Consider the following 14,104-nt stretch of genomic DNA (forward strand, 5'->3'; position numbering starts at 1 on the left):
TTTTTATCCAAATGCCAATCATCAACCCATTCCCAACCTGGCGGTAGATCAATTTCAGGAAAATCCTGGATTATAGAATAACTTATTTATTAGATCAGAATAATAAATAACAAATTAGAAACAAAGAGGATAACAAGTCCTTAAAAAAAGGTTGATCAAGTCTAAGATGCGAGACAAACTCAAGGTGGCGTCATCCCACAAATTGTATTGATTTCCTTTACTTTTTTTCATTTTCTTACAAATCCCTAACACTATCATGGCATCTAGTGTCAAATTTTCCAGTTTGTTTCTAACTCCTATATTGGAGTTGATGTAAGATTTGGAAAGAATCTGGTTTAATCAAGAAAAATAAAGGCCTTTCCAGAATCTGTCCATATCCAAGAATCCAATCCAGCATTACATGAGGTAGTGGGAATATCACTGAATTATAGGAATTTGATTGTATTTGAGCTTTTATTATAATTCCTAATGGAAGGCTTTTATCACTTACCTGATGAGATTTTCCCTTGTCTGACATATGCTGCTCAGGAGAACCCGACCACCGAACCCAACCATCATGTGCAGTTAACTTTTGTATCTCATAAAACTCATCTGTCTGAATTTTATAGCTCTCTGTTACACTGGATTCAGAATCACTTGAGTTTTGCAGCAAATTCATTTTTTCAGATGGAACTTTCGAAGTAAGACGCAAATCGAGAACAAAGTCTGTGCTGTTACGAACAGAGACCAGAGATCGAATATTGACATATCTATTGCCTTCCTTTACACTAGCTTCACTGGCAACAACAGCATTACCCAACCTCCAGCAAGCAGCAGGGGTAGCATAATTTAGCCTTACAGTAGTCCAAGGACCTTCCTTGCTAGGACTAATTTGAATAAACCCAGATTTATGAACATCATAGTTAGACTGTTGGTTGCTATTCTGGGCTTCAGAACTATGCATTAGTATGGCACAACGTAATTTGCGAGTCTTCTTCTGATAAGCATCCTGAAAACTCAGCATGAAATAATTAACATTAGTACTGAGAAAAAACAATATGAACAAAAAATGGTAAATCATAGACTACATTCACCATGGACAAAGAATCGTCAGCAGACAAATCTATCCAGTTCAGCTTATAGGAAAATTTTTGGGAATATGAGGAATCCTCAATAGTTTTTGCTATCTCGCTCAAGGAAGCTGAAAAAAACCCAATTGGAACTCCTACAAAAATGAGAAAAAAAAATTAGTAAAGATTGCACAACTTACCTTCTTCACTGTACCAAAGAAACATACAAGAGTAATTAGTAACTTTATGGCGGACATCTAAATTCTAAATGATATTAATTTTTTTTCAGCTTTATTTGTAAGCATTCAATATTACGTAGCTGGATTGAGTTTTGTAGCAAAAAGGTTCTAATTTATTTCAATAATGTTTTTTCATAATACAATAGCTAATTTGTTTAAATAGAGAAAATTGCTCAACGGGCCACATACTATTATAATGCTATATAAAAATAACTATAACTATTACTAGTAACAGTCTACTCACCCCTAATAATTTATAAGCAAAGGTCAACATTTTCACACTTATTAAGAAAATATAAACTTTTATGTCTTTTTTGAAATATGTTTTATAGGAAGATGCACAAACAATTTCGATTGGTTGTTGTTTATGTAAAAAATGAGAGAAAGCAAATTAAATGCAATTTGCATTTAATTTTATCTTGAAAAAGATGCATTTTGAGAATAAAATACTTAAATGAAATTAAATTTATGTTCTTTTGCTTATAATTTGTAACAAGAAAAATGTGTTCTTTTTTTCTTCTTATAAATAGGTACAGAGAGGGAGTATTATTTACAACAAATTTCTTAGAAGTACCTTCACTCATATCTGTCACAATTAATTCCAAATTATAGTAATCCTGCAATATAAGTACAGGCCAACATTGAAGTTAGTTTTACAGATAAAAACCATTGATTGGAAAACGAAAATGGAGGTAAGAACTGAAACAATAAAATGTATGTAAGAGAATCAGGTGATACTGACATTACTCTCCCTGTTTTTATTTTAAGTAGCCATTTGATTTGTACTTATTATAGTCCATTACAAGTCCTGAGTAATGGAACAAGTTTATTATACTTTCTACAATATAAAAGTCGAGACTGCAGTAATAAACATTGAAATATTTTCCCCATTACTTCTACATGGCACTATTAGCTCTAGGTTTTACGATCTAGAGATTCCCCTTCATCCTTCTTCATGCAACAAACAATATAACTTGCAACGACACACAAGGAGTGGTTAGTCTTTTATATCGATAGCATCAAACCATATGAGAGTATAGACGAGTTAGTTAGTGACAGCAGTCTATTGTAATAGACAGCTATATAGAAGAGTCAGTTAGTGAGAGCTGTCCTTTGTAACTGACAGCGGTCCATTGTTAGTGCAGGATAAGAGAGAAGATATAAAAGCTTCTCTTCACTTAATTGTAGCACAATATAGATTCACAATAGTAGAACCAATAGCCGGGTTTCTTCTCTCTCTCTCTCCCTCTCTCTCTCTCCCTCCCTCTCTCTAAGAATTCTTTGAATCTTATAAACCATAATCATAATTGGAAGTATTTATTTATTTGTCTTTCCTCAATTAAAACATACAAGTTACGACTTTATTAGTGCAACTCTAATTCTAATATCTAAAAACTTATTCGTGCCAACAGAGCCAAATGTTTATTAGAAATTCAGGGCTAGAAAAATCATCAAGTACCAGTGAATCAACTTTGAAGAAAAATATTTCATTCCACTGGACTAACTCAAGATCGGAAGGAAACAATTGATTTGCCCTTCTTCCACATGTGCGTGCACTCTGTTGATGAACCAATGCATCATTAGGGAGACTTGAATTAGGAGAAAGCCGGACAGCCACCGCGTATTGCTGAGAATCTGAGCCTCCAACTCGAGGAAACTGCATTAGAAAAATGAAAAATTCGTAGGCAATTGCTAAGAGTATTGCAGCATTGATAGGGTTAGTAAATTTGAACACTGAGACTGCCAAAATCATATATAAATTGTAAGCCACAGAAGAACAAAACGATACCTGTGCTTCTGCTATGATGATCGTCACCATTGTTCTTATTTTTCTACAAAGTTCACCCCTCAAATGAGATTCTAGCATATCTTTGGATACAGGTACTTTCACGGCCTTCATATCCCCAGATGGCATCATAATTATATTTTGCAGTCCACTGGCTTCTGTAGCACGTATAAATATATCCTGACCAAGTTTGTTTTGTGGGATTATATAATAATTTCTCTTGTGGATAGCATCAATTGTAGAGTTACCACCATATGTTGGAGAAAATGCATCCTATTAGATATCACCAACCACCATAAAAAAGGGAAGCAGGTAATCATGTTAACATGAGGTAAAAAAAGTATTAAACAAACTATAATGACAGAATTCAATGCAGCTTAAATGAGAGAGGGTAAAGAAGATTTACTCGATTTTGATAACCTTCATGAACATGGCTAAGGTTGTTCCAGCTTGCATAAGCTTGAATGATCATATTAACATTAGAAACTGAAACATTTAAATTCAGATCTCGAGTTGATGTCAGACGTAATTGAGAAGCGGCACCTGGGGCGTTGAGATCATATTGGTACCTAAGAGTAGTAATTAGAAACTACAAATGAGAAGTATAATTTTTAAACAAGCAAGCAAAACATTTAAAAATTAAAAATTGCTCTGAAGTTACAAAAATAATAATATTCTTGTAGATTTCTAATTGGGAGGGGAATAATTTGGAAGAGTGGTAGAATCCTTATTGGAATCCGTTATTAGAATAAAGAAGGAAGAACTTTGGCAATTGTAGATAAAGTTATTGCAGAACTTCAAAGGTTTGCACTTAACTCACACACTTGAGAACAAGATACTTCTCTTTCCCTACTGTTATTTATATACTATCGATCATAAATATCGACTAAACTTTTTACTGATTACACTAATATTTCTTTTCAAGCAATGACTACCAGTAGCAGGTTTTATGCTGTTATCTACTGTACAGAAGAGATCCCATCCTCTTTTTTTAATGTTTTCCTTAACTCTCAATATCTGATGATTGACCATGGATTTTAACTTTCTCAGAATTTGGGTTGGACCTAACTCATCCTTACAAAACCGGCTTGTAGGGTGAGGATTGCCCCCACTAATAAACATAACACATGCCATAGCTCTAAGCAATGTGGTACTAAATACACCCCTTTAAACCCGATCCAATGAAGGTGTTGGAGGTTGCAATTAAGGCAAGTCAAAGTGCCGCAATTAAGGCGACTAGGGGCGGACCACAATTAAGCCGGGAATTCCAACAAACTTGATCGGACAAATTCATAGAAACTTAAAAGCGAGTCAAGTGCTACCCCCATTGCAGGATCTTATTTTAATTTTGATCTACCACTTACTCATAATTACCTAAGACCTGTACCCTCATAAGTTTTCTTTTATTTGCTATGGAAGTAAAAATTGTTTCCACCATTGAGCTTTCCCAATCACCACAATAGTGCAAATCTTTCAAACTTAAAGGTCCAACTTCACTACCCCAATCAACAATTTTACATAACTGCCAGTACTTGCTGCTTCAATATTCCAACATCTTAATGGCACAAAAGGATAGACTGGCCCAAAACCCTTTTCTAATCCACATCTTACTGCTTAATCATCACAATAGTGTAAATCCTTCAATCTTAAAGGTCCAACGTCACTACTCCAAACACCTTTTTCTAACTCAATTCCAATTTCATCAACCAAAGCAGACTGCTGTTTGCAACAACAAAAATTCCAAATCGTACACTAGAAGATTTTATTAAAGGCAACATGTATCAGGAGAATTCTATTATTTGTTAATAATAACAATTACCTTAAGAAGCCATCTACAGGCTCAACCAGAGGCTCCCAGGCTTCATACTTATCATTGTATGATCTTGCAGCCAAGGAGAAACCGACAGTGCAATTCTGATATCCAGTTCGACCATGCAAACTAAATGTTATTCCACTAAAAGATATATTGAACAAAGGAACCATCTGTAAATTAACATAAAAAATATATTCAGTACAAAAGTACAAATGAACATACCAATAGGCTTCATTAAGAGAATAGTCAAAATCAATGAATAGTCAAGGATCACAGATCAATAGATAGGGTATAGCCAAGGATTTCATGTATCCCACGGCCTAAAACTGAGAAGAATACAAAAGGATAGAATGAGCAGAACTAGCATAGAAAGAAGACCCCTCTTGGAGACCAATATTTTGATTTTCCTTTCAGTGAAATATATTTATTAGAATGAGGAAAACAGGCATCGTTCCAACACATATCACTCACATACAGCTTCAAATTTAAGGTCTAAAATAAAACAAAGGGGAATAATACTGTACATGTGAATCATCTAGCAGTTTAGAAAGTTCAATGCAAGCCTGCATCCTCAATTAATATTAAATTGAAAAATTAAAGAGCCTAAACTCGATATATGTCAAAACCAAGCTTCGCAAAATTTAATCTACATTGCAAAAGTTGAACAATTTTAGATTTAACAAACACACTCATGCAAGAGCTCTTATGACTTGAAATGCAAGAAATCCTGCTATCACAATACTGAAAGCCAAATTTTTTATGTAGGAGAATGGAGACATAAGGATCAGTTTCTAGACCACTTAGTCATAATGTCAAATAGCCTTTAATAATGTTAAGAACAAGCTCTTCCAAAAGCTTACATAGTTGCCTATGAAATGTTTTACATTTAACACTATTTGAGAATGACAGTAATCAACACTATTTGAGAATGACAGTAATCATAGCAAAATAAAAAACAAAAAATGACAGCAATTCCATACTTGAATGCCAAAAGAGCACAATAAAAACACTGGGTAACTAAAAACATTATGTTAACCATGAAAGTCTATGCCCTAGACATGCACCATTTTTCATTATACTTAGCGCAAAGCTTATGAAACAAAGTGGCATTTTTAAAGCTTAAGTGCCTAGGTGACAGGGCATTCAGCTATTATTATATGAAAAGCTACAAATTGAGTGTTTCATTCTCACCAAACCACTGTAGTCATCAAAAAGAGCAATTGAGAAGGTTCCAATTCCAGCATCAATGATTGTCGCATCTGAACCGCTTGGCATGCTAAAATCTGCTAGCTTCAAAGCAAATCTTCTTGGGGGTCTTTTGAAACCACCACGGACAATAAAAGTCCCCAACTCATTGCCAACAGTCCATATGCTAAATGGCTCTTTTACATGCTTTGCATCTGACGTATCCCACACACTTTCTTCCAGAAATTTATCTCCGGCAACCAAATCACTGCGTATGCATCTTAATGTGCTAAACTCATTTTGCTTAGGTTTCCCTTTACAAGCAACACAACCCAAGGAAACAAAACCAGGAGGAGCTTGGGGAAGCCAGAATGATATACTTTCCATTCCCCTCTGCTTTTTAATTTGTCCAACAAGTTGAAAATCTAGGGGAGTTTTAAAAATATTTTCATCTCTGGAATCATGAAGAACAAGGCAGGTATTAGGAGGCTCATACCTAAACAACAGACGAATGGATCAGTTTTCTGTTAATTATAAAAAAGAGACAAAAACTTCAAGCCAAACTTTTACAATAAAAAGAATCAGAGCACATAGGTATAAAACACACCCTTTAACAGCTATATCTCCAAAATATATCATTCCCATTGGGACAACTGGACGCCATATGGATAACCTCTTTCTTGAATTTGATCCCTGATTCCACCATATTAATTGAAAGCTTGCAACAGGCTCCGAACGCCTGTTAGAATTTGCAACAGCAGACTGGTCATATTGCAAGGTTTGTTGTCCCCCAGGATGAGCGTGAGAATCCAAACTATTTAATGCCTCTGATGATGCCTTCAGAGAACCATACTTAATGCAACGCAATTCATAAGCTTTACTCGTCAAACTATGTGTAGTGGGATCAACTGGCAAGAAAGTGCCAAAAGAATTATCCACTCGCCAAAATGCCACACTGGATGAGGATCTGCAATAAAGACACAATTTTTTTCGATAGGCAAAACATGATATTGTATCTAATCAAGAGTTAAAAGAGTTAAAATAAATTTTGTATGTAAGCTACCCAACTTAAAACCCATAACTACTAGATTCCTTCGTATCTGATTCAAATCTTGGCATGTGTTGAATTTCTGATTTCGTGTGCCTTAATCAGACTACACTCACCTCTAGCTATGGGGGTTTTGGGGAATATGTCTCACGGAAGAAGCCGCAACTGGTTCAATCACAATTGGGTGCAGAGAGAAAAACACCAATGGAAAAGAGAATAATTGGACGAAGCATATTGAACCTACAAAGGGAAGCTGGACGGAAATACCAATCAATTAAGTGAATGATACCGGACGAAATTCTGAACGCGCAAGATGGAAGACACGCGGAGAACTATCAGCACGTGGCTGCTCCGGTGACAGTGTAGATCAGGTGGCAGGACTGGCAACAAAAGTATGACCAGTCACAATGGTGTCGGCGGTGAAAGATGATAAAGGCCGAATAAGGGTCACCGAAAGCAAGAAAAGGGTCGTCGAAAAGAGATGAAAAGCGTGGAAAATTATGGAAGCTTGACAGAAAATCTTTTCTGCAGCTGCTACAGTAAACCTCACTAGCTACATGGTCAGAACTTGCTAGGTTAAGAACCCCACATCGAACATCGGACAATATATGGCATGAACATATAAGTAGGGGCAATCCTCACCTTACAAGTCGGTTTTGTGGGTTGAGTTAGACCTAATCACACATTCTTAGATGGTATTTGAACCCATTTTAAGATTCGTTGGGTCACCTACTATCAGGTTTATGCTATTGGGCCACCAACCATTTATATCCACACAACAACACAATAGTGATGCCTGTGAGACGGTGCATTAAGAGTCCCACATCGAATAATACGTGGCCTTAACATATGTTTATAATGGGGACTATCTCTATCTTACAAACCTCTTTTGTAGGGTTGAGTTATGCCTAATCACACATTTTAAGAGATACCAAGTTGAATTTGTGATTCTAAGTGTTTCAATCAAACTACACTCACCTCAATTTCAATTTATAATAGCATATAGAATAAGTACAAAAAATACTTATTCATATTACTTGCGAATTCTAATCCTAATAATAAACTCAAATTCTAATTAGCAAAATTATAAATATTTAGATTTGATTCTAACAACATGTAATTTAAACATCGAGCAAAATGATCACGTACAAGTTATTATGAAATTTATGAGTAGAGATCTTGTCTACTCCACTTGTAGAGAAATGGAGAGAATCTGAACTCCAAATTTATACTTTGCGGACGAAGACAACATAGAAGCCATTACGAAATTTATAAATTGTAAACAGGACATACATGTTAAACAGGAGACAACATAAAATTTCCACTTACGTATTAGCCATGCCAATTATGATACAATCCCTTAATGAACATGGAGATACAGAAGAAGAAGGAATGCAAAGAGCAGAAGATAGAGGAGGCGGCGTCCTTCCTTGAGTAACTAAACAGCCTAGTGCCACATAACCTTTGGGAGCTTCAGGGAACCAAATAGAACAGCTACCATCTGCCTCAGTTTCCCATGATAAATCAGAATGGTCCATTTCCTCACCTGTATTGGCCAAAGAAACTAAAGGTGGCCAAACCAATCTGAAATTAATGGGTCTCTTAACTGTAATAGAATTGGTATTTACTGCAAGGACTCCTTTTGTAGGTGGTTTGTCTCTGTAGATCAAATACGTCATATTAATGTGTTGGTAATTAAAGCACACATCTAAATAAAATAAAAAAATTAATTAAGAAATTTTACTGACAGTGGTGTCAGGTAGTCACCAAGTACAGCAAAACCAGGAGGAGCGTGAGGTCTCCAAACGGCAAAAGTTTGACCATTATGAGGATCTGCATGATGCAAAATATAGGACTCGTGTCAAAAACAAATGCCAATATATTTACCCAAATATAAACAAAATAGAGAATATCAACATACTTTCTATGACTCCAACTTTGTCAAAGTGAGAACAAACAATAGTCATTTTCTTCGATGTCATCCTCAAAAATGATAGAATATTATCTTCCACTGCTAGAAACAGTCTCAAGATACTGAACGTGAAATTCATGAATATATCAGAAACAGATAAATGTATATTGGTCTTCCCAGAAGCATTTGAGTACTTCAAAGATGTATCAAATGGCTCCAGAATCCTGATTCCATTACTCTCCATAGCCAGACCAAGTACATCTGCACTCATCTCAGTATTGTTACCCTTCAAAACAAGCCTGGTGATGGAATATCACATCAAATGTCAGTCAATCCAGCATTATTAAGTTCCTTAAAGAAAATTACTGAAAAAAGGATATGAATATTTTTTATTAGGATCCCGATAATTGTTTTATGATATAAATATAATTACTTTTTTTTAAGTAGAAAGTGAAAGTAAGGCAAAAGATGAAGGGAGAGACATCCCAATAAAGTTGGCACCCCTGCACCTGCATCCAAATTGCTAAGCTCTACCAAATATTATTGATGTAAAAATAAAAAAGTATTGTGCGAAAGAGGTTTACCGTAAAGCTTTCCTCAACCTATTTTTGTTGGGTTAGGGGTTAGCATAAAGCTTTCCTCACCCTATTTTTGTTGGGTTAGGGGTTACCATAAAGCTTTCCTCAACCTATTTTTGTTCGACCCGCTTTCTTACCTGACTCGATTCATATAGCCGTTTAGCCTCCTATGACAAATAACAACAACAAATGGTCTTCCCAATCACAGGCCGACACTGGATCCAACCATGGCGAACAATCGCAACCTGAGTCGGGCGTCAGCCGCGGAAACGGCGTACGAGAAAAACCGCCGGTGGTCATAAACAATGGCAGTAATGACGGCAACAATGGAAACAGGAACGACATTGTTTTTGGTGACAGTTATTCCAACATAGGCGGTAATGATCAAGAGGGTTCCTCATACTCCCTCAAGGTCAATATCCCTAAAATGAATGGGAATAACTATAATGAATGGGCTCAAACCGTTTGATTGGTATTGGATAGCAAAGGAAAACTTGGTTTCTTAACAGGAGCAGTAGCTGAACCGGCAACAGGAGACTCTCGTTACAAACAATGGAAGTCGAAAAACTCCTTGATTATTGCGTGGCTTGTAAGCCCTATGAAAACTGGAATAGGTAAGCCTTGCATGTTTTTACCTTCCGCAAAAGATATGTGGAAAGTTGTTAAGGAAACATACTTTGATATTCAAAACTCCTCTCAAATTTTTGGTTTAAAATCAAAGTTATGGCATCAAAAACAAGGTGACAGGAGTGCAACTGCTTATTACAATGAGTTGTTGACACTATGGCAAGAGTTAAATCTTTGTTATGATGACAATTGGAGGTGTACAGAAGACATTGTTTTGTTTCTCAAGAGGCAAGAAAATGATCGTGTATTCATGTTTCTCGCTGGGCTCAATAAAGACCTTGATGAGGTAAGAGATAGAGTTTTAGAAAAGTACCATTGCCAACTCTTCGTGAAACTTTTGCAGAAATAAGAAGGGAAGAGGCACAGCAAGGAATTATGATGGGCAAGACACCATGAAACTCTGAATCTGAAGACTCAGCTCTGGCTACTAGGAACCTTAACGAGGGAAGAAGGTCAAACAAAATTCCTTGGTGGATCACTGCAAGCACGAATGGCATACACGTGAAACTTGTTGGAAGCTCAAAGACAAACCTCCTAACTAGAAGAAGAAAAATGGTTGTGCATTTCATGCTAGTAATTCTGATCAAGGGCAGCAACCTCCTTCGGTTCAGTTTCCACTTACTACAAAGCAACTAGACAGACCGTACAAACTCCTCGAGTCTCCAACCCCTTCTTGCTCTATAGCAACAAAAGGTAATTCTGCATTTCTTAGTGTCAGTCCCAGTCATACTTGGATAGTAGATTCAGGTGTCTCTGATCACATGACAGGTGAATCTACTTTGTTCTCTTGATATAGTCAATGCGCAGGTAATCAAAAAATAAAAACCGCAGGTGGCTCTTTTTCAGCATTGGCAGGTAAATGGTCAGTTGTGTTGTCTCCAATGTTAACTCTTAAAAATATCCTTCATGTTCCAAATTTATCTTGTAATTTAAAGTTTGTCAATAAATTCGCCCAAGATATAAATTATCAAACTAATTTTTTCTGATCTCACTGTATCTTTCAGGATTTGAACTCGGGAAAGATGATTGACAATGCTAAGGAGAGTGGAGGACTCTACTACCTTGACATTGGATTTGCATCACAACTACCTTCAAAAATAATAAGTTCCTGCTTTGAGTCTTTTTTTATTTTGAATAATAAAGATGACAACATTATGGTATGCCATTTAAGATTAGGTCATCCTAATTTTCGTTACTTAAAACAGTTATTTCCTAAGATATTTCACAATAAGAACTTTTCTTCGTTTAAATGTGAAGCATGTGAGTTTGCAAAGAATCATTGGTTGCACAGCTGCGTATTTAATTAATAGAATGCCCTCCAAAATTCTCAATTTTCAAATTCCTATTAATGTCTTCAAAGAATGTTTTCCTAGTACTTGCGTTTTAACTTATTTGACTTTAAAAATCTTTGGTTGCACAGCCTTTGTTCATGAACATAAAAATGTTGGAAAACTTGAGTCACGTGCTATAAAATGTGTCTTTCTTGGATACTCCCCAACCCAAAAAAGATATAAATGTTTTGATCCAAAAAATAAGAAAATGTTTGTCACTATGGATGTTACATTCTTTGAAAATAAACCTTTTTTTTATGACGCTCATCTTCAAAGAGGGAAGATAAACGAAGACTCGTTTCAAATTGAGAACATGAGTTTTTTAAATAACTTAACTTTGCCAGTATCACAAAATTCTGAGATTTTTACACCTGCACCAATAGAAAATGACCATGATTCTTTATCTCATCCCACTCCTGTTATGAGTAAGGAACCTTGTAAATCCGAGCCTACATTTTCTCTTGTAGAAAACTATGAGAATCCTGAAAAAGATGATAATGATGATCTAATTGAAATGCCACAAAATAATGAGTCACTTCAACAAAACAAATTTAAATTAGAAAACAGGACTTGGATAGGGAAGATTTTTGTGAAAAAGCACCATAAAGGAAAGGATCAGCCCACATCTCAACACTGTCAGGAATCTGAACCAGGGAATGATCAACTTCCTAATAAAAGAAAAGGTAAGTCTATATCTGTTTCTGAGAGTCGTATTTTGTATCCTGATATAGATGATCCTGTTGCCATTAGAAAATCTGTCAGATCTTGCACTAAACATCCCATGTCCAATTTTATATCATATTCAAGTTTGTCTTATCTATGTCTGCCTTCACTTCAAAATTGTCTAGTGTAGAAATTCCAAAAAGTGTACAGGTTGCTCTAGAAATTTCAAAGTGGAGGAAAGTTGTACTTGAGGAGATGAAAACACTTGAAAAGAACAAAACTTGGAGTGTTACGTCACTACCAGATGGCAAGAAGACAGTTTGATGCAAATGGGTATTTAATGTGAAGTATAATTCAAATGGGTCAATTGAAAGTAACAAGGCTCGCTTGGTGGCTAAAGGTTTTACTCAAACCTATGTCATAGATTACTCAAAGACATTTGCTCCTGTTGCAAAAACGAACACTGTCAGAATTCTTTGGTCTCTTGCGGCTAACATGGATTGGCCTTTGCATCAGTTAGATGTTAAGATTGTATTTCTTAATGGCGATCTAGAAGAAGAAGTATATATGGACATTCCTCCTGGCTTTGAAAACAAATTTGGATCAAATGTGTGCAAACTAAATAAGTCTTTGTATGGATTAAAGCAGTCCCCAAGAGCTTGGTTTGAAAAATTCACTCAGTCCATAAAAAAACAAGGGTACATTCAAGGACAGACTGACCACACCTTGTTCACAAAATTCTCCCACGATGGGAAAGTTGTTGTCCTGATTGTTTATGTTGATGATATTGTCCTTACTAGAGACGATAAAGTGGAAATGGCAAGAGTAAAAGAGAAATTGGCAATAGACTTTGAAATCAAGGACCTGGGATTCTTGAGATATTTTCTAGGTATGAAGGTTGCTCGATCAAAAAATGGTATTGTGGTTTCATAGCAGAAATACATTCTAAACTTGTTGAAAGAAACAGGAATGAGTGGATGTCGTCCTGAAGATACCCCTATGGATCCTATTGCTAAACTTTGGAGAGAAGGTAATGTTTCTGTTGATACTGGAAGATATCAGAGATTGGTTGGGCAATTGATTGATTTGTCACACACCCGACCTGATATTGCTTTCTCAGTTAGTGTAGTGAGTCAGTTTATGCCTTCTCCTTTTGAGGAACATCTTGAGGCAGTCTATAGGATACTGAGATATTTGAAGGAAAATCCTGGAAAAGGATTATTTTTTAAGACTAGTGAAAGAAATGTGTCTATCTTCACGGATGCCGATTTGGCAGGTTCAGTCACAGATAGAAGATCAACCTCTAGATATTGTACCAGCGTTTGGGGTAATCTTGTAACATGGAGGAGCAAGAAACAAGGAGTTGTAGCAAGGAGTAGTGCAGAGGTCGAGTTTAGAGCTACGTCTCAAGATATTTGTGAAGGACTATTAATCCTTAGAGTCCTAGAAGAACTTAAGATGAAAATTGAGCTTCCATTGAAATTGTACTCTGACAGTAAAGTTGTTATTAGCATAGCTCATAATCCAGTTCAACATGACAGAACCAAGCATATCGAGATTGATCGACACTTCATAAAGGAAAAGTTAGATGCGGGAATCATATGTCTATCCTTCATGACTTCAAGTCAACAAACTGCGGATATCCTGACCAAAAGTTTGGCATGATAGATATATATGCACCAACTTGAGGGGGGTGTTGGAAAATATATTATTTCCGGTTTTATTATTGCCTTTAATACTACCTTTATTTTTCTTTATTCTCCATTAAGGAGAAAATCAATTGTAATAATTGTATCTTCACTATATAAATCAGCCTAAGGCTGACGAATAAGATATAACAGCTTTTACCTATTTTTTCCAATAATAGAGATAA

At 35.9% G+C, this 14,104-nt stretch overlaps 1 protein-coding gene across 1 annotated transcript in view; it reads right to left on the bottom strand.

The window, feature by feature from the left end:
- The window catches only part of LOC127120557 (uncharacterized), a 61,617-nt gene that overhangs the window by 20,733 nt on the left and 26,780 nt on the right, over positions 1 to 14,104 (bottom strand). Inside the window, exons 33-45 of the mRNA XM_051051028.1 lie at positions 9,042 to 9,331; positions 8,869 to 8,953; positions 8,450 to 8,779; positions 6,680 to 7,039; positions 6,079 to 6,568; positions 4,894 to 5,057; positions 3,481 to 3,643; positions 3,078 to 3,347; positions 2,748 to 2,945; positions 1,863 to 1,905; positions 1,074 to 1,204; positions 491 to 988; positions 1 to 65 (exon numbers count right to left, since the gene is read on the bottom strand). The exon at positions 1 to 65 is cut by the window's left edge and continues 706 nt beyond it. Coding sequence (XP_050906985.1) covers positions 1 to 65; positions 491 to 988; positions 1,074 to 1,204; positions 1,863 to 1,905; positions 2,748 to 2,945; positions 3,078 to 3,347; positions 3,481 to 3,643; positions 4,894 to 5,057; positions 6,079 to 6,568; positions 6,680 to 7,039; positions 8,450 to 8,779; positions 8,869 to 8,953; positions 9,042 to 9,331 — 3,087 coding nt within the window. The remainder of the gene's footprint in view (positions 66 to 490; positions 989 to 1,073; positions 1,205 to 1,862; positions 1,906 to 2,747; positions 2,946 to 3,077; positions 3,348 to 3,480; positions 3,644 to 4,893; positions 5,058 to 6,078; positions 6,569 to 6,679; positions 7,040 to 8,449; positions 8,780 to 8,868; positions 8,954 to 9,041; positions 9,332 to 14,104) is intronic.

Source organism: Lathyrus oleraceus, chromosome 2 (genome assembly GCF_024323335.1).
Source record: "Lathyrus oleraceus cultivar Zhongwan6 chromosome 2, CAAS_Psat_ZW6_1.0, whole genome shotgun sequence".
NCBI lineage: Eukaryota > Viridiplantae > Streptophyta > Magnoliopsida > Fabales > Fabaceae > Lathyrus > Lathyrus oleraceus.